At 41.8% G+C, this 21311-nt stretch overlaps 1 protein-coding gene across 1 annotated transcript in view; it reads left to right on the forward strand.

The window, feature by feature from the left end:
* Positions 1-21311, forward strand: part of LOC138368497 (dynein beta chain, ciliary-like) — a 118521-nt gene that overhangs the window by 24119 nt on the left and 73091 nt on the right. Inside the window, exon 2 of the mRNA XM_069331018.1 lies at positions 3515-3609. Coding sequence (XP_069187119.1) covers positions 3515-3609 — 95 coding nt within the window. The remainder of the gene's footprint in view (positions 1-3514; positions 3610-21311) is intronic.

The raw sequence follows: 21311 nt of genomic DNA on the forward strand, positions 1-21311 counted from the left end.
CGAGTGAAATGGCCCGGAAAGTGGAGTTGGAAATTCTGTTGGACGACATATTCGACCTCGAGACACAAAAGAAGGTCACTACCAAAGATACCTTACAAGCAGAACTTATTGCAGAAGGAGGAAAGAATCGAGGCAACTACAGAAGCACCATACTGTCCCCCGAGCTTAGAGCGGCAGCTAAAAGCCTTCGCGAGAACAAGGAGATAGTTGTCAGGAGAGGTGACAAGTCGCCAATATATGTCATTCTTAAAAAAGACGAATATCTGGCGAAAATGAACATCATACTCTCTGACCAAACTAAGTTCCAAAGGGTAACGAAGGACACTACAGCCGAATTAAAAGCAAAGGTCAACAAACTGATCGAAACTGTGAACGCCAAGAAATCCGGACTCCACCTGCCAAAGATCATTGGGGAATATAAACCTGGATATGCGTATGGAAATGTCAAGACGCACAAGCCTGGAAACCCACTTCGGCCAATCATTAGCCAGATACCCACACCCACGTACAGTTTGGCAAAGCGACTCAACGGCCTGCTGACTCCTTATGTTCCTTGCGCCTTCAGCCTGAAGTCTCCAAAGGAATTTGTGGACTTACTGCGGGGCGCACGGGCCACAGGGATAAGAGCCTCGTTGGACGTAGAATCGCTGTTTACAAACGTACCTGTGGACGAGACAATCGGAATGATAGCCGACAGAGTGTATCGTGATCCAGCCTGTACTCCTCTTGACATGCCAGAAAGTATTCTGAGGAAACTACTCCAAGCTTGTACTAAAGAGGCACCCTTCTTGAGCCCGGATGGGCATATGTATAAGCAAGTAGATGGGGTCGCTATGGGTTCTCCCCTAGGTGTCCTGTTTGCAAACTTCTACATGGGTACCATCGAGCAAAAAGTCTTAGTCGACATGAACTTGAAACCGGCCATATACTGCAGGTATGTTGACGACATTTTTACACAGGTACCTGATGTCAGACATCTGCAGGAGCTGAAGGAGGCATTTGAGCAGAGTTCCGTGCTGCGTTTCACTTACGAGACGGAAAAGGATGGGAAGCTGCCTTTTCTAGATGTAACAGTCATGGAAAAGGGCGGAGGTTTCCACACTGCAGTCTACACAAAGGAAACAAACATAGGAATGTGCCTAAATGCCAACAGCGACTGCCCTGACAGGTACAAGAGGAGTGTTGTTAACGCATACGTCGACCGTGCTCTCAGCCACAGCTCAGAATGGAAGCAAGTCGACGAAGAACTCTGTAGGGTAAGGCAGGTTCTAGTCAATAACGGCTTCTCCAATGGTTTCATCGAAGACATCATAAGAAGGAAAGTGAAAAGCCATGCAACCTCTGAAGAGACAACTAACACAACACCTATACCCCCTATTAGACTATTTTACAGGAACTTCTTTTCCACAGCTCATAAAACAGAGGAAAGGGTCCTGAAAGATATTGTTAATAGAAACGTTATCCCTACAGACAAAAATCAGAGGATACAACTGACGATTTACTATAAAACCAGAAAAACGGCCAGCCTACTCATGAGAAACTCTCCAGACACGAAACAGAACGCTTTAAAAGAGACTAACGTCGTCTATGCCTTCAAATGCCCACTTGGGGACTGTAAGCTCCAAAAAACCCAGTATATAGGCAAGACAACAACATCTCTTTCTAGGCGTTTAACGATGCATAAACAACAGGGCTCCATTAAGGAACATATAATCTCTTCCCATAACCAAACCATCGCCAGAGAAATCCTAGTAAACAACACAGAAATCATCGATAGATACAGCGATAGCAGGCGGCTTGACGTTTGCGAGGCACTACACATCAAGAAGTCAACACCAGCAATCAACAGCCAATTATTGCACAACTATATTCTACCCACCTCAAGACTCCGCTCCAATATAGAAGCATCAAGAAATATGGACCAATAGGCTTTCTACAAACACTTCTATTCAATATCCATTGTTTCGTGTTCTGTCTTGTGTTGATACTTTTAATACCCTATTAATATCCTCTAATGCCACATCATCCTTCCCACCTCACTCAAATGTAATGCCACATCACCCTTCCCACCTCACTCAAAAGTAGATATAAAATCAGGGAAATGCAAGTTCTAATCAGTTGTGTATTTGTGAAGTCTTTGAAAATGTAATAAGTTTTACGAAACGCGCCCGTGTCGCGTCAGACTAGAAATAAAAATGAATTTTGGAGAAGTGATTTTTGATTTACCTCCAACAGTGAAGCATAATGTACGAAAGATTGAGAAAATTCGTGTTAGAATTATTAATCTTACTTTTTCGGTCATATTTAATAAAATATGTCTACAGGAAAGACTGCTACCAAAATATACTTATGTATATATATATATATATATATATATATATATATATATATATATATATATATATATATATATATATATATATATATATATATATATATATATATATATATATATATATATATATATATATATATATATATATATATATATATATATATATGTCGTACCTAGTAGCCAGAACGCACTTCTCGGCCTACTATGCAAGGATCGATTTGCCTAATAGGCCGAGTAATTTTCTTTATTTTCAATAAATTGTTTCCAATTAGTTCATTGGAATTATTATTATTATATTATATTAGGAACATAATTTATTGACTTAGTTATGTTAGTTTAGGTTAGGTTAAAATAGGTTAGGTTAGGTTAGGTTAGGTACGGTTGGTTAGGTTAGGTTAGGTTAAAATAGGTTAGGTTAGGTTAGGTTAGGTAGGGTTGGTTAGGTTCAGTCATATATCTATCTTAGCTTTAACTCAAATTTAAAAAAAATTAACTTATTCATAATGAAATGGACAGATTTATAATTTCATAAGAAAAAATTTGAAAAATATATAAATTCAGGAAAACTTGGCCTATTAGGCAAATCGGGTCTTGCATAGTAGGCCGAGTACGACGTTCTAGTCTGTAACTAGTCTATGATGGAGTCTGTAACGACGTTACAGACTCCATCATTGTCTTAGTGAACAGCCCTATGCTTGGAGTTTCTTTAGACTCCCTACAAGGGCTTGTTGTGAACTTCTTATTTAGAGCGCTAGAGTGCACCATAAACTCTAACATAATCTAGGTAAACTAGCTGGTAATTTCATCCCCTCACACATATCACAGGATTAGTATTGTACTATTCCTTCACAATAATAGTATTGTACTGGAGCATGTATCTCCTCCACAGGAAAACACATCACAGGATTAGTATTGTACTACCCCTTCACAGTAATTGTATTTTACTGGAGCATGTATCTCCTCCACGAGAGAGCACCATTACAGGATTCGTATTGTACTACTACTCACAATAATAGTATTGTACAGGAGCGTGTATCTTCTCCATAGGAGTGCACATCACAGGATTAGTATTTTACTACTCCTTCACAATACTAGTATTGTACTGGAGCATGTATCTCCTCCACAGTAAAGCCACACCACAGGAGTAGTACTGTATTACAACATATGTATCGTCCACAGGGCCGCACCTTCATAGGTACTGTGGGCTTCCAGGCTGAAACCACAGAGCCACTCCTGAAAATCAACACGTGCGTTTCCGTCCTCAAATGCTTCAGGTGAGTTGAACTCTCTCATCTCTCTGCTTGACTGCGCCTTTGTCATTTTATAAATCGTTTTAACTAGGTCTCTGTTGAATTGCATCTTGACTGCTGGTAATGTATGAACATTACAATATAACAATGAACCAAGCTGTATAAAGTTTGTTAGTTCACACTAGGCATTTGCTTTTTTATATTCACAAAACACATCCATGTTCATCATGTTTAACCTACTCCTGAAACACTCCAACGTTCCCATTTATATTGTCACAGTAATTTGTAAGTGTCAGAAATTTCCGACACCCCACAAACTAACCTCTAGTTCGATAAGATAAATTTATTGTGCTAGGAAATTAAATTTACTAATATTACTAACTAGTAGCGTAGTAACCCGAAAACCTTCCTACTATACATGGCCGCTGTTGTATCAGCCGTTCAGCTCCCATTAGAATAAACTTTTATTCAAATCGAATTAAACCCAGTCTAATCTTTGCTTAATTTGATAGGTAATTTAGAGTGAAAATTGATTTAATTTGTTAAAATAAATTATACCTCCATATTTAGGTGGAATTTTCCATAGCCACGATCAGCTGATTCCGGTTGAATAAAACTCACGAACTGTATATTATATTTGCAAATGTGTATTTTATCTAATGACACTGGTTCAATAATATAAACAGCAGAAAATCATCTGCCGATGTTTGAAGTGCATTATTAAGATGTAAAATAACGTCAGTAACATCTTGTTGGACAATAGGACGATGTAGAATACCGTGACCTATATGTCGAGATTATGCGTTGAAAGGAAGGTAGCGGCCGCACGAGACAGTTGCACTTCTAGAACCACAACATTCACAACCCCGGGAAGCTCGCCACTTAGCATCGCTTTAATTTGAAAACATCTGTGCAGTTACGAATCCCAAATGCTGCTGCCTGCTTCATCCAACATTGGGGACAACACGTCCTCTCGGATGAGTGATAATCTAATAGTTTTTTATGGCCATAATAGCTAGAGATCCTACGTTAGGACGTAGGAACATTAAATAACCTGAGTGAGTTCAATTCCTTAAATTTGTTAATCCCTTCCATGGAGATTAACAGAGATGATAATAATTCTTTAGAAACTACATTGTACGTTCTTCACAGCATGGAAGTAAGTCTGCGAGATCTGGTCATCTCAACTTGTGAATTACATGTCCAGGAAGCTATCACGTTAAGACAGGAATTAACTTATTTTGGGAGGCTGTCAGATGCACTTCTCATTACCTGCTAGACAGCTAAGCTGATGACTTCTTTGTTATGATATTGTAGTTAGTTCACTAACTCCATAAACATTCCTTATTTATAAGGTTTTAATATTGAAATTAAGCAAATATATTCAATTCATAAGGTACGTTTAGCAGTATTAAATCTACCCCCCAAAACTGGGTGCAAGTGGAAATATCCAACAATTAATTTCATACAGTCCACTCATGTAATTTATTCATACAATCCATTTAATAAATTTATGATTATAGTAAACTATATGTTGGAAGAATTTCCCTGCAGTAAGAGTATTTACCCGCTTTTTCTTGAATCTAAACTTATGAATTTTTGTATCATTTCTTTCGTATTTTGTTTTGTCTTTATATATTTATTGGTTTTATCCTCCTTTATTAAACTCTTTTATCTCTTTATTTGCTTCATTTACGGCCCCTATTTCTCTACACCTTTCTCCTGTGTAGTCGTTATTGCTTAGCGCTTTCTCCTGACCTTATGTCTGGATCCTTCTAGAGAATGCAAATTAAGCTTTCTAAACTCTGTCATCAGGGAGATATCTAATTTCCAGGATTAACTCTGGTCTCCATTTTATGGTACGGCTACCAAAACCTACCTGTACAATGTCAATGGGTCTAATAAGTGCCAAATGAAGCTAAAGAATAACATTAAATGTTTGATTGCTAACGTTTCTAGAAATAAATTCCAGTATCTTGATTTATTTCATATGTCTATGTGAGGAATTCTCGGATGAAGATCCCTACTAACCATTACTCTCATATACATTCGCTCACATATATACAGTTTCAACATAGTCCAGCTAAACCCTACATTTTCCTCATTAGGCTTCATCTGTGAGACTCATTTATTAAATTCTTATCTTCGTCGCCATTTAGCGATTTTGTGTTTTCTTTTTAAGATATTTCCAACCACACTTTTGAGTTGTGTACATACTTGCAAATAAAGGTTGTTGCTCAACCCTGTGTCTCATTGTTTATATATATATGGGAAACAATAGAGATTTCATGACAGAGCTCAGGGGTTCTCAACTCATAATGTTTCTCATTAGGATTTAACTCTATTTAAGTTAACTCTGCTTACTTATAACGACACTGTTGTAATATAAGATATCTTCCTAATACCTTGGGGTTCTAACTTTCTAATGACTCCAAGTATAATTATTGTTTTGTTAAAGTCAAGGTACAGAATGTCACAATCCTTTCCATTGACAACTGCCTGAAATATAGGAGACAATAATGTGACTAGATTTTTTATACTCGAGCGGCCATTATCAAAAACTTTTTGTGAATCACTTTTAATCCGTTTTCCTTTAATTAAGCAAATGGCATTCACGATTATGGTTTCAAGAAATTTTCATACAATAATTTAAGTGAATTGGACGCCTGTTTGGCGAGAGTGATCCACCTTCTTTCTTAAAAATTAGCGCAACCTTTGCATCCCTCTGCGATTCTGCAACTCTGCTCTACTCTTATAGTTTGCTAAATATCCAAGACATGGGCTCACAAACTTCATCTCTACATTGGTTAAAAACTCTGTTAAATATTGTTTTTTCTCTTTGCGTTTGTTGGGGTATAATTTTACTTCTTTGCCACTTGTGAAGATTTATACAGCAGTTGGCATAATATCAAATTTGTCTCCAATGAATACAGACAAATTACTTATTTAAAATAACATCCATTTCCTTGACATTGTCAGTTTCTTGACATTTTGCAGTGGCCGAGTCTTCTCCCTATTCATTATTTGATATATCTGAAAATATTACTATATGTCCTTCATAATTTAATTTCACTATATGTGTTTTTAATTTCTTGCTATTTTCTTTTAATAAACGTTTTCCACTCCTAATTTGTTTGTATATAGCATTTACCCAAAAACGTTGTTTACTCTCATTGTTATCAATTTTCGGTCATTGTTATTGAACCAAATTATTATGTATTACGTACATGTAATGTAATTATAATTTTTATTATAATTTAATGTACATGATAATGTAGTGTGTTGTCAGCAAACACTGGTCTAACGTCATGAGCTGGGGGTCAGTCCGCTCCCATGGTCGTGCTGGGGTCAGTCCACTCCCATGGTCGTGCTGGGGGTCAGTCTGTTCCCACAGTCGTGCTGGGGTCAGTCCGTTCCCATGGTCATGCTGGGGTCAGTCTGTTCACACAGTCGTGCTGGGGTCAGTCCGTTCCCATGGTCATGCTGGGGTCAGTCTGTTCCCACAGTCGTACTGGGGTCAGTCCGCTCCCATGGTCATGTTGGGGTCAGTCTGTTCACACAGTCGTGCTGGGGTCAGTCCGCTCCCATGGTCATGCTGGGGTCAGTCCGCTCCCATGGTCATGCTGGGGTCAGTCCGCTCCCACGGTCGTGATGGGGTTAGTCCACTCCCGTGGTCGTACTGGGGTCAGTCCGCTCCCATGGTCGTGCTGGGGTCAGTCCGCTCCCATGGTCGTGCTGGGGTCAGTCCGCTCCCATGGTCGTGCTAGGGTCAGTCCGCTCCCATGGTCGTGCTGGGGTCAGTCCGCTCCCATGGTCGTGCTGGGGTTAGTCCGCTCCCGTGGTCGTGCTGGGGTCAGTCCGCTCCCATGGTCGTGCTGGGGTCAGTCCGCTCCCATGGTCGTGCTGGGGGTCAGTCTGTTCCCACAGTCGTGCTGGGGTCAGTCCGCTCCCATGGTCATGCTGGGGGTCAGTCTGTTCCCACAGTCGTGGTGGGGTCAGTCCGCTCCCATGGTCATGCTGGGGTCAGTCTGTTCCCACAGTCGTGCTGGGGTCAGTCCGCTCCCACGATCGTGCTGGGGTCAGTCTGTTCCCATGGTCATGCTGGGGTCAGTCCGCTCCCACGATCGTGCTGGGATCAGTCCGCTCCCATGGTCGTGCTGGGGTCAGTCCGCTCCCACGATCGTGCTGGGGTCAGTCCGCTCCCACGATCGTGCTGGGGTCAGTCCGCTCCCACGATCGTGCTGTGGTCAGTCCGCTCCCACGATCGTGCTGGGGTCAGTCCGCACCCACGATCGTGCTGGGGTCAGTCTGCTCCCGCGTTCGTGCTGGGGTCAGTCTGCTCCCGCGTTCGTGCTGGGGTCAGTCTGCTCCCACGATCGTGCTGGGGTCAGTCTGCTCCCGCGTTCGTGCTGGGGTCAGTCTGCTCCCGCGTTCGTGCTGGGGTCAGTCTGCTCCCGCGTTCGTGCTGGGGTCAGTCCGCTCCCACAATCAGTGCTGGGGTCAGTCTGCTCCTGCGTTCGTGCTGAGGTCAGTCCGCTCCCACAGTCGTGCTGGGGTCAGTCTGCTCTCATGGTCGTGCTGGACTCAGTCTGCTCCCGCAGTCGTGCTGGGGTCAGTCTGCTCTCATGGTCGTGCTGGGGTCAGTCTGCTCCCATGGTCGTGCTGGGGTCAGTCCGCTCCCACGATCGTGCTGGGGTCAGCCCGCTCCCACGATCGTGCTGGGGTCAATCCGCTCCCACGATCGTGCTGGGGTCAGTCTGCTCCTGCGTTCGTGCAGAGGTCAGTCCGCTCCCACAGTCGTGCTGGGGTCAGTCTGCTCTCATGGTCGTGCTGGAGTCAGTCTGCTCCCGCGGTCGTGCTGGGGTCAGTCTGCTCCCGCGGTCGTGCTGGGGTCAGTCTGCTCCTACAATCGTGCTGGGGTCAGTCTGCTCCCACAGTCGTGCTGGGGTTAGTCGGCTCCCATGGTCGTGCTGGGGTCAGTCCGCTCCCACGATCGTGCTGGGGTCAGTCCGCTCCCACGATCGTGCTGGGGTCAGTCCGCTCCCACGATCGTGCTGGGGTCAGTCTGCTCCTGCGTTCGTGCTGGGGTCAGTCTGCTCCTGCGTTCGTGCTGGGGTCAGTCCGCTCCCACGATCGTGCTGGGGTCAGTCTGCTCCCACAATCGTGCTGGGGTCAGTCCGCTCCCAGGATCGTGCTAGGGTCAGTCCGCTCCCAGGTTCGTGCTCGGGTAGGTCTGCTCCCGCGTTCATGCTGGGGTCAGTCTGCTCCCACGATCGTGCTGGGGTCAGTCTGCTCCCACGTTCGTGCTGGGGTCAGTCCGCTCCCGCGGTCGTGCTGGGGTCAGTCTGCTCCCATGGTCATGCTGGGGGTCAGTCTGTTCCTACAATCGTGCTGGGGTCAGTCCGCTCCCATGGTCGTGCTGGGGTCAGTCCGCTCCCACGATCGTGCTGGGGTCAGTCCGCTCCCACGATCGTGCTGGGGTCAGTCTGCTCCCGCGTTCGTGCTGGGGTCAGTCTGCTCCCGCGTTCGTGCTGGGGTCAGTCTGCTCCCACGATCGTGCTGGGGTCAGTCTGCTCCCACGTTCGTGCTGGGGTCAGTCTGCTCCTGCGTTCGTGCTGAGGTCAGTCCGCTCCCACAGTCGTGCTGGGGTCAGTCTGCTCTCATGGTCGTGCTGGAGTCAGTCTGCTCCCGCGGTCGTGCTGGGGTCAGTCTGCTCCCGCGGTCGTGCTGGGGTCAGTCTGCTCCTACAATCGTGCTGGGGTCAGTCTGCTCCCACAGTCGTGCTGGGGTTAGTCGGCTCCCATGGTCGTGCTGGGGTCAGTCCGCTCCCACGATCGTGCTGGGGTCAGTCCGCTCCCACGATCGTGCTGGGGTCAGTCCGCTCCCACGATCGTGCTGGGGTCAGTCTGCTCCTGCGTTCGTGCTGGGGTCAGTCTGCTCCTGCGTTCGTGCTGGGGTCAGTCCGCTCCCACGATCGTGCTGGGGTCAGTCTGCTCCCACAATCGTGCTGGGGTCAGTCCGCTCCCAGGATCGTGCTAGGGTCAGTCCGCTCCCAGGTTCGTGCTCGGGTAGGTCTGCTCCCGCGTTCATGCTGGGGTCAGTCTGCTCCCACGATCGTGCTGGTGTCAGTCTGCTCCCACGTTCGTGCTGGGGTCAGTCCGCTCCCGCGGTCGTGCTGGGGTCAGTCTGCTCCCATGGTCATGCTGGGGGTCAGTCTGTTCCCACAATCGTGCTGGGGTTAGTCCGCTCCCATGGTCGTGCTGGGGTCAGTCCGCTCCCACGATCGTGCTGGGGTCAGTCCGCTCCCACGATCGTGCTGGGGTCAGTCTGCTCCCGCGTTCGTGCTGGGGTCAGTCTGCTCCCGCGTTCGTGCTGGGGTCAGTCTGCTCCCACGATCGTGCTGGGGTCAGTCTGCTCCCACGTTCGTGCTGGGGTCAGTCTGCTCCCATGGTCATGCTGGGGGTCAGTCTGTTCCCACAATCGTCCTGGGGTTAGTCCGCTCCCATGGTCGTGCTGGGGTCAGTCCGCTCCCACGATCGTGCTGGGGTCAGTCCGCTCCCACGATCGTGCTGGGGTCAGTCTGCTCCCGCGTTCGTGCTGGGGTCAGTCTGCTCCCGCGTTCGTGCTGGGATCAGTCTGCTCCCACGATCGTGCTGGGGTCAGTCTGCTCCCACGTTCGTGCTGGGGTCAGTCCGCTCCCGCGGTCGTGCTGGGGTCAGTACGCTCCCACGATCGTGCTGGGGTCAGTCTGCTCCTGCGTTCGTGCTGGGGTCAGTCTGCTCCCACAATTGTGCTGGGGTCAGTCTGCTCCCATGGTCGTGCTGGGGTGAGTCCGCTCCCAGGATCGTGCTGGGGTCAGTCCGCTCCCACGATCGTGCTGGGGTCAGTCTGCTCCCGCGTTCGTGCTGGGGTCAGTCCGCTCCCACGATCGTGCTGGGGTCAGTCCGCTCCCACGATCGTGCTGGGGTCAGTCTGCTCCCGCGTTCGTGCTGGGGTCAATCTGTTCCCGCGTTCGTGCTGGGGTCAGTCCGCTCCCACGATCATGCTGGGGTCAGTCCGCTCCCACGATCGTGCTGGGGTCAGTCTGCTCCCGCGGTTCGTGCTGGGGTCAGTCTGCTCCCACGGTCGTGCTAGAATCAGTCCGCTCCCCCTGTTAACATTCGCTCTATCTACACTTCTCAAAACTCTCCTTAATTATTATTATTAACATCTTTATTGACAAAATTAATTACAATTTTGCCTAATCTGAGGATTTTGGTTATTAATTATTAAAGTGAGGATAATGCTAGTATTCACTGTCACGCAGGACAGAGGATCATAGATAAGACAATAGGTCTAAACTGTAGGCTGAAGCACATATATATCATGGTTACAATCAATGTTTTAATGTACGGATATGTGAAAACAACTTTCTATTGTGCACTGCCACACAAGGGCAGGGATGGGTTCATAAGTGATACAGCTTAGAAGTAATATAAATAAAAATTGTTCTTCATTCTTTAAAATGCACAAGCAAATTTTGGGTAAATTGTTAGGATGTCGTCCAGAACACCTGAGTCAATAAAATAGTTACACAGTTGGTGGTACAAGAGGCCAGGAGGTCTAAAGTCCTTTAGACTCTCCTTAATCCCTCATAATATGTTTTATGGAAAACTGGTTCAGCTTTGGTTCCTTCTTTGGCGCTTCAATTTATATTTTCACTGGCATATATTGCTGATACTATTTCTCGACTAATGTCTACCTGAAAGAAATTTTATATTCAGCTTTTAGTTCCGTGTTTTCTAATTCGATCGACGTCTCTGTTAGTACAATAATGTCTATTTTGTGAACACAAATGCTCTAAATTCATTTATTTTGTTTCTAATGCTCCTGTAGTTTGGTTAGAACTCCGTTGATGTGTTATGTTTATGCACGTGTCCTCTCCTTCTATTTTCTCATACTAAGCGTTGTGGTGTAACCTGGATGGTCTCTGTACCATTCAGATTACCGGATGTTAAAGACTAAAATAGTGACGAGAGAAACAATATTCTTTATTGTGTTCTTTAACTTCACTGAATCCAACATATACTGGTCAGGAAAAAGACAAAGAATTGCAATGGTAAATCAAGCTTGTATTTTTTTTTCAAATTTTAGTGTACATTTTCTATTTCAGTTTGTATAAATTTGCATGCAATATCCTATTTTCTTTACTTTTTTGTAAAATTTGGATGGAATTGTTTAATTTTTTCAAGTTACAATTGAAGAGTTTTCTCACCTTAGCACATTTAATTATTTGCTACCAGGAAGAACTAATGGAACATGCAAATATAAACACCTGAGAAGATGCAGCAATATTCTAAATACAGGTAAATGTCACTGAAAATTGCAAATTTTTCCACCCAAAACTGTATAAAAGATATAAAATTGTATAAACCAAAGTGGAAGGAATATTTAAACAGAGACTGCTCAACATTTTATATATAAGGGACCAAGAGAATAAAATCAAAAGCGTGTCATTATGAATACAGCAACACCCATATATATCTGGGGGACGTTTGAGTAAGGGAAAGGAAAATAATGACAAAAAATTTTGCCATTAGTGATGTTAGTGTTCAGACTCTACCATCAATTTGGTCAAGTGCTAGACATGACAATGTGGCACCCCTACCAGAAACAAAGGTATTAATGTCAAGTAAAATTCAAATGTGGTAACATCTTTCGTATTTGCCAATATACAAGGAACCAAAACACGTAAAACAAAGTCCACTTTATAACTAGTCTCCTACATAAGGCACATGCAATGACTATAGCTTTAACTGAAAGTCATTCGAAGTACTATTAATACAGTGTGATACGGATATGAGAATTCAGTCTTTTGAGATATGATAGTAATCAGGCTGCAAGGTGGGTTAGCCTGTACATCAAAGGCACACTCATCTGTACAGAACTACTAAACACCTCAAACGATATAGTGGAAGTGCTGATAATCATAATAGAAATTCGAAGTTTGGTGATTGGCCTAGTATATAAATCACCAGATACAGCACATTAAATAATCAGCAGTTTAAAAACCAACTTATGGAAATAAAATACTGTCGAGAAAACTTCACAAACCCTGTCCAAACCTCAGCTTGCTTGGTGAAGTTAACTTACAGCACCTAAAATGGAAAATGTGGCAAATACAGTTATACCACAGAAAATCCCAGGAAGTAATCTAATTAAACAGTCACACACAAATGACCTCTTGCAGCTGTGTGACAGATTTCCCTTAAACCAGCAAATAATAGAACTAGAAAAGAAAACACCATTGATCTTATTTTTACAAACAATGATGGACTGCTTAGGGACATTAGGATTACGAATACATGATACTTAAATCACAACCTAATTCATGCTCAAATATGGATGGGCAATATACCTGTGCAGGCAGTCTGAAATTGAAAAGGAGGAGAATTCAGCAAATTCAATTTTATTAAATGTATCAACTGGGTACAAATAAACCAAGACCCTGCAGAAACATGCTGGGAAAGACACCTAGATAATGGAAAATTGAACCAGTGTTTTGAGGAAATAGATAAAATAGCACTTGGAGTAGGCACGGGTCACATACCACTAAGGAGAAAGTGAAAAAGATGCAAACTGAATAGAGAACAGTGTTCCCTCTATAGATAAAGAAAACAAATCGAAGAACATCTAAAATATTCCACTGTCTCCCAAGAACGACAAAGAAGACTATGTAGAGAAATAGAAACGATCGAGCTAAAGTTGCAAGAATCATATAAAATCCATAAGAGGGAAAGAGAGCATACCATAAAGAAAACAGAGAGGAATCCAAAATACTTTTTTCTTATGCAGAATTTAGTAAAAAAAAAATGCATCTTGCATTGGGCCCTTGCACAAAGGTGATAGAACTTTCACAAATGACAACAATGAAATGAATGAAATACAGTACGCTTCTGTTTTCGGTGAATTCCTGAACACATTGAGGTTCAATGATCCAAACGAGTTATTTTTTAATATTATACCACTATCGAATTATATATCAGTTGTAACACTAAGCACACTGGACGTTAAAGTAACCCTAGACAGCATGCCTATATACTCTGTATCAAGCCCAGAGTAGTGGAATTCTATATTCATCAAGAATTACAAAAACCTTATATCGCAGGCCATTAACCTATTTTGGAGATGGAGGCTGTTGTTTTCCCAGACATACTTAAAACCGCAGAGATCGCTCCATTTCGTAAATTAGTTAATACAGTAGATGCAAACATTTGTAGACCAATATCTCTAACATCACATATCAAAACAATCTTTGAAAGCGTGCTAAGCAGTAAGATCACAAAACACTTGCAATCCCAATGTCTACATAACCTCAGGCAACACGGGTTCAGAACAGAGCCCTCCTGTCTCTCACAATTACTACCCCACAATGACATAGCATTTGATACCGTAGAAGACAAGCAAAACGCTGATGTAATATACACATATTTACAAAAGCTTTTGACAGATGTGACCATTGAGTAAATACATCAAAAATGCACACAAAAGGAAATATTTTTTAGTACGACAGTTTCTTTATTAAATAATATAAAATTTTAATCACACATATATATATATATATATATATATATATATATATATATATATATATGTCGTACCTAGTAGCCAGAACGCACTTCTCAGCCTATTATGCAAGGCCCGATTTGCCTAATAAGCCAAGTTTTCCTGAATGAATATATTTTCTCTCATTTTTTTTTTATGAAATGATAAAGCTACCCATTTCATTATGTATGAGGTTATTTATTTTGTATTTGAGTTAAAATTAAAGTAGATATATGACCGAACCTATCCAACCCTACCTAACCTAACCTAACCTATCTTTATAAGTTAGGTTAGGTTAGGTAGCCGAAAAAGTTAGGTTAGGTTAGGTTAGGTAGGTTAGGTAGTCGAAAAAACATTAATTCATGAAAACTTGGCTTATTAGGCAAATCGGGCCTTGCATAGTAGGCTGAGAAGTGCGTTCTGGCTACTAGGTACGACATATATATATATATACATATATATATATATATATATATATATATATATATATATATATATATATATATATATATATATATATATATATATATATATATATATAAATTTTACAAGGAAATCCTACATTACATATACAGTAGTATAATTCTTAGTAAACAAGTGTTCCATATCGTCACAGATTATGAGCATTAAACCCTTAAATGTTAATTTTTTTCCTTAAATGATTTGCAATTTTAGAAATTATATTTACATCAATTTACATCAACAGGGGAAATTATTATATTATATATATATTTTATATAATTCTCAGAAAAAAATTTCATATCACCGAGCATGAGCAGTAAACCCCAAATGTCATACCTGATCCTGCCTCGCAAGAACTTAAATATTTTGCCTACTGAGTAACCCTCCAGCCTTCCTATCCACACAAAAAATGTAATCAGAGAGTATCATAATTATTGTATTCTTATTTTTCTTGCATTTGGTATCAATATGAAACATTAAAAAACTCATAAAATCCACTCTAATGCTTGGTTCACATAAAGCTTTAAGAGTGTCTGTAATCCAGTTTACAAGAGCAACTTTCTGCTTACTGAAATATAATATATGCATATTATTCTTAATTTCAGTATTTTGATCACAACTATTGTTGTCGTTAATGCCCAACATTAACAACTTATCATTAGTAGGGAGGGTCTCATTAATATAGCGATACAATAATTCACATGGTTTTGGGGCAATAAATTTAACATGAAGATTTGCCAATATTAATTGTCAATTAAAAAGTGAATATGCCTCATCTACTCTAGGAACTATATTTGGGAGCAGAACATCATAGACTTATTTACTGTTCATCATTAAAAAAAACCTTCAATATTACAAATCTGCCTGAGAACATCGATTGAACATGACTAAAAGTGAGGTGAGATAAAGGCAAGGTCAGTATACTCTGGCATATGTATCAAGTAGCTAACACGTAATTTACAAAAATAGTGTCCTAGTGCATTTACACTATTCCTGTGCATTATCTCCTTTCTAAATGTAGCACATAATATAGCCAATGACTTATGGTACACATTCCTTATTCCTATTGCACCGTTTTTCATACCTTTACATAGTTTAATTGATTTAATTAGTCCGTTTAATTGATTGGTATCTACCATACATATCTAAAAATGGTTTTGTCAATCTCCATAGCACTTTTCTTGTCAATTGGAAAACTGTGAGACAATGACCACAATTTAGACAAAATTTTGCAATTGATTATTACAGCCTTCTGAAACAGGGTTAATTTCCTATTTGCCAACGAATTATTCGTAGCTGCTATTATATTTCTACATAGTTGTTACCACCCTTGAGACTAAATAAGGTTCTTCTCCCCGCAGTGCAATAAAGAAAATAATAATTCGGCCTTGCCAACAACTGTCTAGGGGTAAATATAAATCACTGCATAAAAATGGAGAACAATATATTTATGCTAAGGGGGACAATAAGAAAAACACTTAAATGTATCAATACTAATCAGAAATATTCTTCAGCATGCAAATCATAGAATAACCTCCTTATTGAGATATGAGCACTATCACTAAGACATGGATTAATTAGAGAGATATATACAATATGATCTAACCAGATAATTAACATTTATATGGGCTAAAATAACAGTGACCAATGACTTAACTTAAAACACATCTTCACTCGACTTCAGCTGCCATGCTTCTGCCCACGCCTTGGACCGCAGGCCAAGCGTCTACCAAAAAAATCAACTAACCGTCCACACAAAACATTGTGGAAAATCTAATAATAAAACGCAGCACTAATATTCAAAACATTGTTAAACTAAAGAATAGTAAACACTGGTACAACATTCTATATAATAATACAGAAACCAAATATGGGCATAATTTAAGGTGAACTATAAACACTCAATTGACAACAATGTTCCCACACTGGCCATATCCCAAATATGGTCAACCGCCCACACGGAGAAACTACATGAGAAATTAACACCAAAAGCCTCACACAATATAATGTAACTCATGCACACTACTGCATGCTATAATATATATATATAACATACAAATCTTATATCATACAACTAGATGCTATAATAAAGAACAAGACAATAAAGTAATATGAGAATCAAGAGTAATGCAGAATCCTAGTAAGATTCGTAACAATAGTACTTGCCAATTCGTAACAAATGTTGTTCCCTATGTTTTACACCAGTAAATCCCAAGAGCTCCAATAGACTCCACTACCTTGAACCATGAACCTATACAGGTAACATTATTATACTAACTGCCAAGCCCTATCATTCACGTTTTGTCCTTGTTAATGACAGCACCTGTTGCCCTCTTAAAGTTGTCTAACTCATCCTGAACATTCACTACCGAGTCTTCTGTCGACACAAAAATAGTGGTATCGTCTGCATAACCAACAACAGGAAGTGTCATAGAATTTGGCAGCTAAGGCGGAACAATAAAGTAATTGCTTTTTACTGCCAAGTTCAATGGCTCTTGAAACTTAACATACAAAATCATTGAAAGGGGACATCCCTGACGTACCGATCGTTCAATTGAAAATGGTTTACTCAAGACACCATTGACACACACGCTGCTCCGACACTGTTGATAAAGCATACGGATCCAGTCAATAAATTCTTGTTCCACTCCTAATCTATCCAATATTTCTAATACAACCTGAACATCAACACGGTCAAAAGCTTACGACCAATCGAGGTTTATCATGGAGGAACGAACATTATTCTCAGACACTTAATACACAACATCCCTAATTACATTATTACATTTGATTATCAATCTTCCAGGTACACCACAGAACTGTTCCTTTGATATAATTTTGTCCATTGCAATCCTAAGTCTATTTGCTAGCAATTTCATTATTATTTTATTATCCTGGTTTAGCAAGGAAAGTGGCTTCCAGTTTGTTAAAATATGCAAATCACTCGTTTTAGATATCATCATAATAATCTCATGAGAGTGTGATTTGCTAAGCTTCCTATGCTGTATTCTATACAGCACCACTTATGCAAAGTCTTTCCCAATGACATCCCATAGGAAGAAATAAAATTCCGCCGGGAACCAATCAAAACCAGGTGATTTTCCATTCTATTAACTCTTGATCATACCCAACACCTGCTTATCTATATCTTCCGACAGTGACATGTTGACATCCTGGATTAAAGCCCGTATAAACTTTCCAAGGATATATTCCCGCATATTTTGGTCTACGTCCATTTTTTTGGTATAATTTCTCTAATTCACCTCGAACATAGCTTACAATTCCATCAGTATTTGTCATATCCGTCCCATCACCTGCTTTGATACTAGTCACAAGCGCTGTACCCTTGTTATTCTTGGATTTACTTAATTAACAAATATGAAAAGTGTTTTTCACCATACATCCTATCATTAATCTGCAGGCGAACATTGACTCCTTCAGATATTTCATCCCGCATCTTGTTAATTATGTCTTTTAAAATGGTAAATTCTTCATACTCGTCTAATCTCATATTGACCATTGCACAAAGTTGTTTTAATCTGTGTTGGAATAAGGTTAAAAGGCCATATTTTTCAGCCTCCTTTCTTTTGGGCACTTTCATGAAGAAACTTTAGCATGCAATTTTACACGTCCCACTACTCCAACAGATATCTGAACTTATTTTTTTGTCCAAACCAGGTGTTCCCATAATACTTTTATATTATCAGTTTCATCTTTGCTCTGCAACAGACTGCAATTGAGCTTCCATGACCCTGTCCCCACTTTAACCTGATCGTCAATAACAAGCTTCACCACAGCCAAACAATGATTTGAACAGCTGACCGGAACAGTACTGCATGAACTAATTTTATCATGTAATGTGTGCATATATATTCTATCAAGCCTAGAACCATAATTCTGGCGAACATATGTGTACTCATAGACAACCTGTCCTCTTAAAAAGAACGTCGCTTTTGGCCGTTTGCCCGTATGGCCGAATTTGGACGTAATTTGGAAATGGAAAAAAATGAAAATAAATTTGGGATTTTTTTTTTCAACACCAGTAAGTTAAGGGTCCTCTGATAGGTTAGGTGGACAGGAAATTCTCATAAAGTTTCAAAACGTTATGAAAAACGTTAATTTAAAGTGTCCTTTTATAACCTCTGCGCGTACGCTGGACGACTCAAATAGAAAATGGAACAGAGCGTCACTTTTGTGAGTCGATTTCATTTCAAATTACGTCCAAATTTGCCCATAGCGCGCATACGAGCCAAAAGTGACGTTATTTTTAAGAGGGCGGGTTGCATAGACACCCCTGTTAATGCTATTCGCATCCTTGAGACAAATACACTTCAAAAGTGTAATTAAAGCAGGAGATACACATGTGTTCGACTGAGTGCTACAATCTCTCACAGAAGTGACTCAATTAAAGTCGCCAACAAAAATAACATCACGTGTATCATTTCATAAAAATACAATAACTCTTTAGAGAACAATTCCTCCCACTCTTTCTTCTTGCGGGTGCCAGAAGGAGCAGATACCTTAAGCAGAGGAATTATGGTGTCAAAAAAGGAAATCCTCGCCTATAAAACATTACCATTATCATCCATTTCGGTATTAAGAACCTTTATGTTGGCTAGTTTAGCAATCAACATCATCGTACCACCTGTCAACAGGTTCGGAGGTTTAATTAGGATTTTGAAGTAATCAAGCAGCACATCAAGTTTCTTGACATCATTTTGCACTAAAAGCACATCAAATTTATGATATTTAAACAAAGATATTAGCTGCAACTGTTTGTTTCTACAATTGAGCCCATTATTGTTTAAAGTAGCACAATTAAAATTAATAGGCCTCCTGAATTTAATTTTGAGAGAAAAAAATTACTCTTTATCCATCATTATCTCACTCGACACTGAGTGTCCTCTTTCCCTTTTCGAAATCAAAGTGTAATACTTTCCCTCACGGCTCGATGCTGTTCATGCTCCACAATATCTCACCACGCATTATCTTTGTTCTCTTTACCATGATCACCACTCACTGGTTGTACTGTGCCTTCGCTACTTTTCGGTAACTCTTCGTGACTTTAGTCATGGTGAACTTCAACGGCAACCATCTGGTCACGCCACCTGGTTATGTCCACCTGGACATAATGTTTAAGTTCTGCGTGTTGTGTTATTGACGACCTCCCCCCTTCCCTTATGGAGGTAAGATTGAACAGCTTACCCCTTTCAAACACCCACAACCCGCCCTCGGTTATGTGTCAAACTTCACAGAAGTGAGCCACCCCACCCAGTGAGGAAATGTGAAGTGTGTGGAATTGTTAAGTAATTGATGATGGCTGTCACCTGCATGGGAGGGGGTTGAAGGGGAGGGGGGGGGGGGGAGGTGCGATTTACGACCCCAACACCTTAATGCGAACACAGGTCACTCTAGCGTGGAACGTCAAAGACTACACATGTGTGTGGCCCCACCAACCCCACTGGGGCTGGCCTCATGGAGGTACAATGCTCCTATGTGGTCTGCTGGTATGTGCTGAGAACCTCATGTCTATGTGGACATACATGTGCGTGTGTGGTCATGTGATGCTCCGCTCCGGAAGCAAGCTACGTGTGGGAGTGATGGGAGTGAGACCCACCCACCCACACTGTTTACAGAAAACCAGATACAGGTCAGTGACACACGCCATTTGCTGATGAGACGTACTACCGTCAACACAACCCTGTCTGACGTGTAACTAATCACCGTCATTGAACACCAGCGACACAAACAGAATTAAGTGAGAAAGTTATGTGCCCCCACTATCAGACAAAAGCTACCGCCTGCTCCCCTCCCCTCTCCCCCATTCCCCTCCTTCACCAGTCTTCTTAAGAGCCTGGTCTCCTTCATTTTCCTACATAAAACAGACATTGTTGTTAAGAAAAATAATGAAAATATAAAAATGGAAAAAAAAAAAAAAAATTTGGTGGGGACTTTAATTGAGTCACTTCTGTGAGAGATTGTAGCACTCAGTCGAACACATGTGTATCTCCTGCTTCACTATCAGAGAAAAGCTACCGCCTGCACCCCCTCTACCCCTTTACCCTCCTTCTCAGCCCATTCACATCTTAAGACCCTGGTCTCCTACCCTGTCACGGGTAGGGGGGCCCCTCCCTCCTTAACATATCCTTGTCAGGGTAGGGGGGGCCCTCCATTCTCAACATATCCTACATACTCTTATCTATATATCTACACAGGATTAACTCTATGACACATACTCATACATATTCATCTACTACTATTCCTCACATGTTTAACTGTTCAACACTCCTCTTCCTATACTTACCCTACATGACCCACATACCCCCACATGCTGATCCCCCACTCCAACATGATTCTACCCAGTGTCAAGTGCCGCACCCTGGGGAACCAACATAACCCCCGGAGACTACGCACCTGTGCACCACCTGAGCAGGGGGACCTAATGGGCTCACCTCCTCAGGTGCTGCACACGGTCGTAGTCCTAATTTGCGCTACTTGTAGGAACCTATGATGGCACATATACCACCCCCAGCATGAGGCTACACGCTCATTATTCAACACGCTGGCCGATAGTGACAACAAACACGTTCGCCCACCAGTCGCCAGTAGCAGAGAGCAACACAAAACACGTTTGCTCACTACCACTTCCAAGATGCAACTCCCTAAGTGTGTACAAAGAA

The sequence above is a fragment of the Procambarus clarkii genome, chromosome 25 (assembly GCF_040958095.1).
Source record: "Procambarus clarkii isolate CNS0578487 chromosome 25, FALCON_Pclarkii_2.0, whole genome shotgun sequence".
NCBI lineage: Eukaryota > Metazoa > Arthropoda > Malacostraca > Decapoda > Cambaridae > Procambarus > Procambarus clarkii.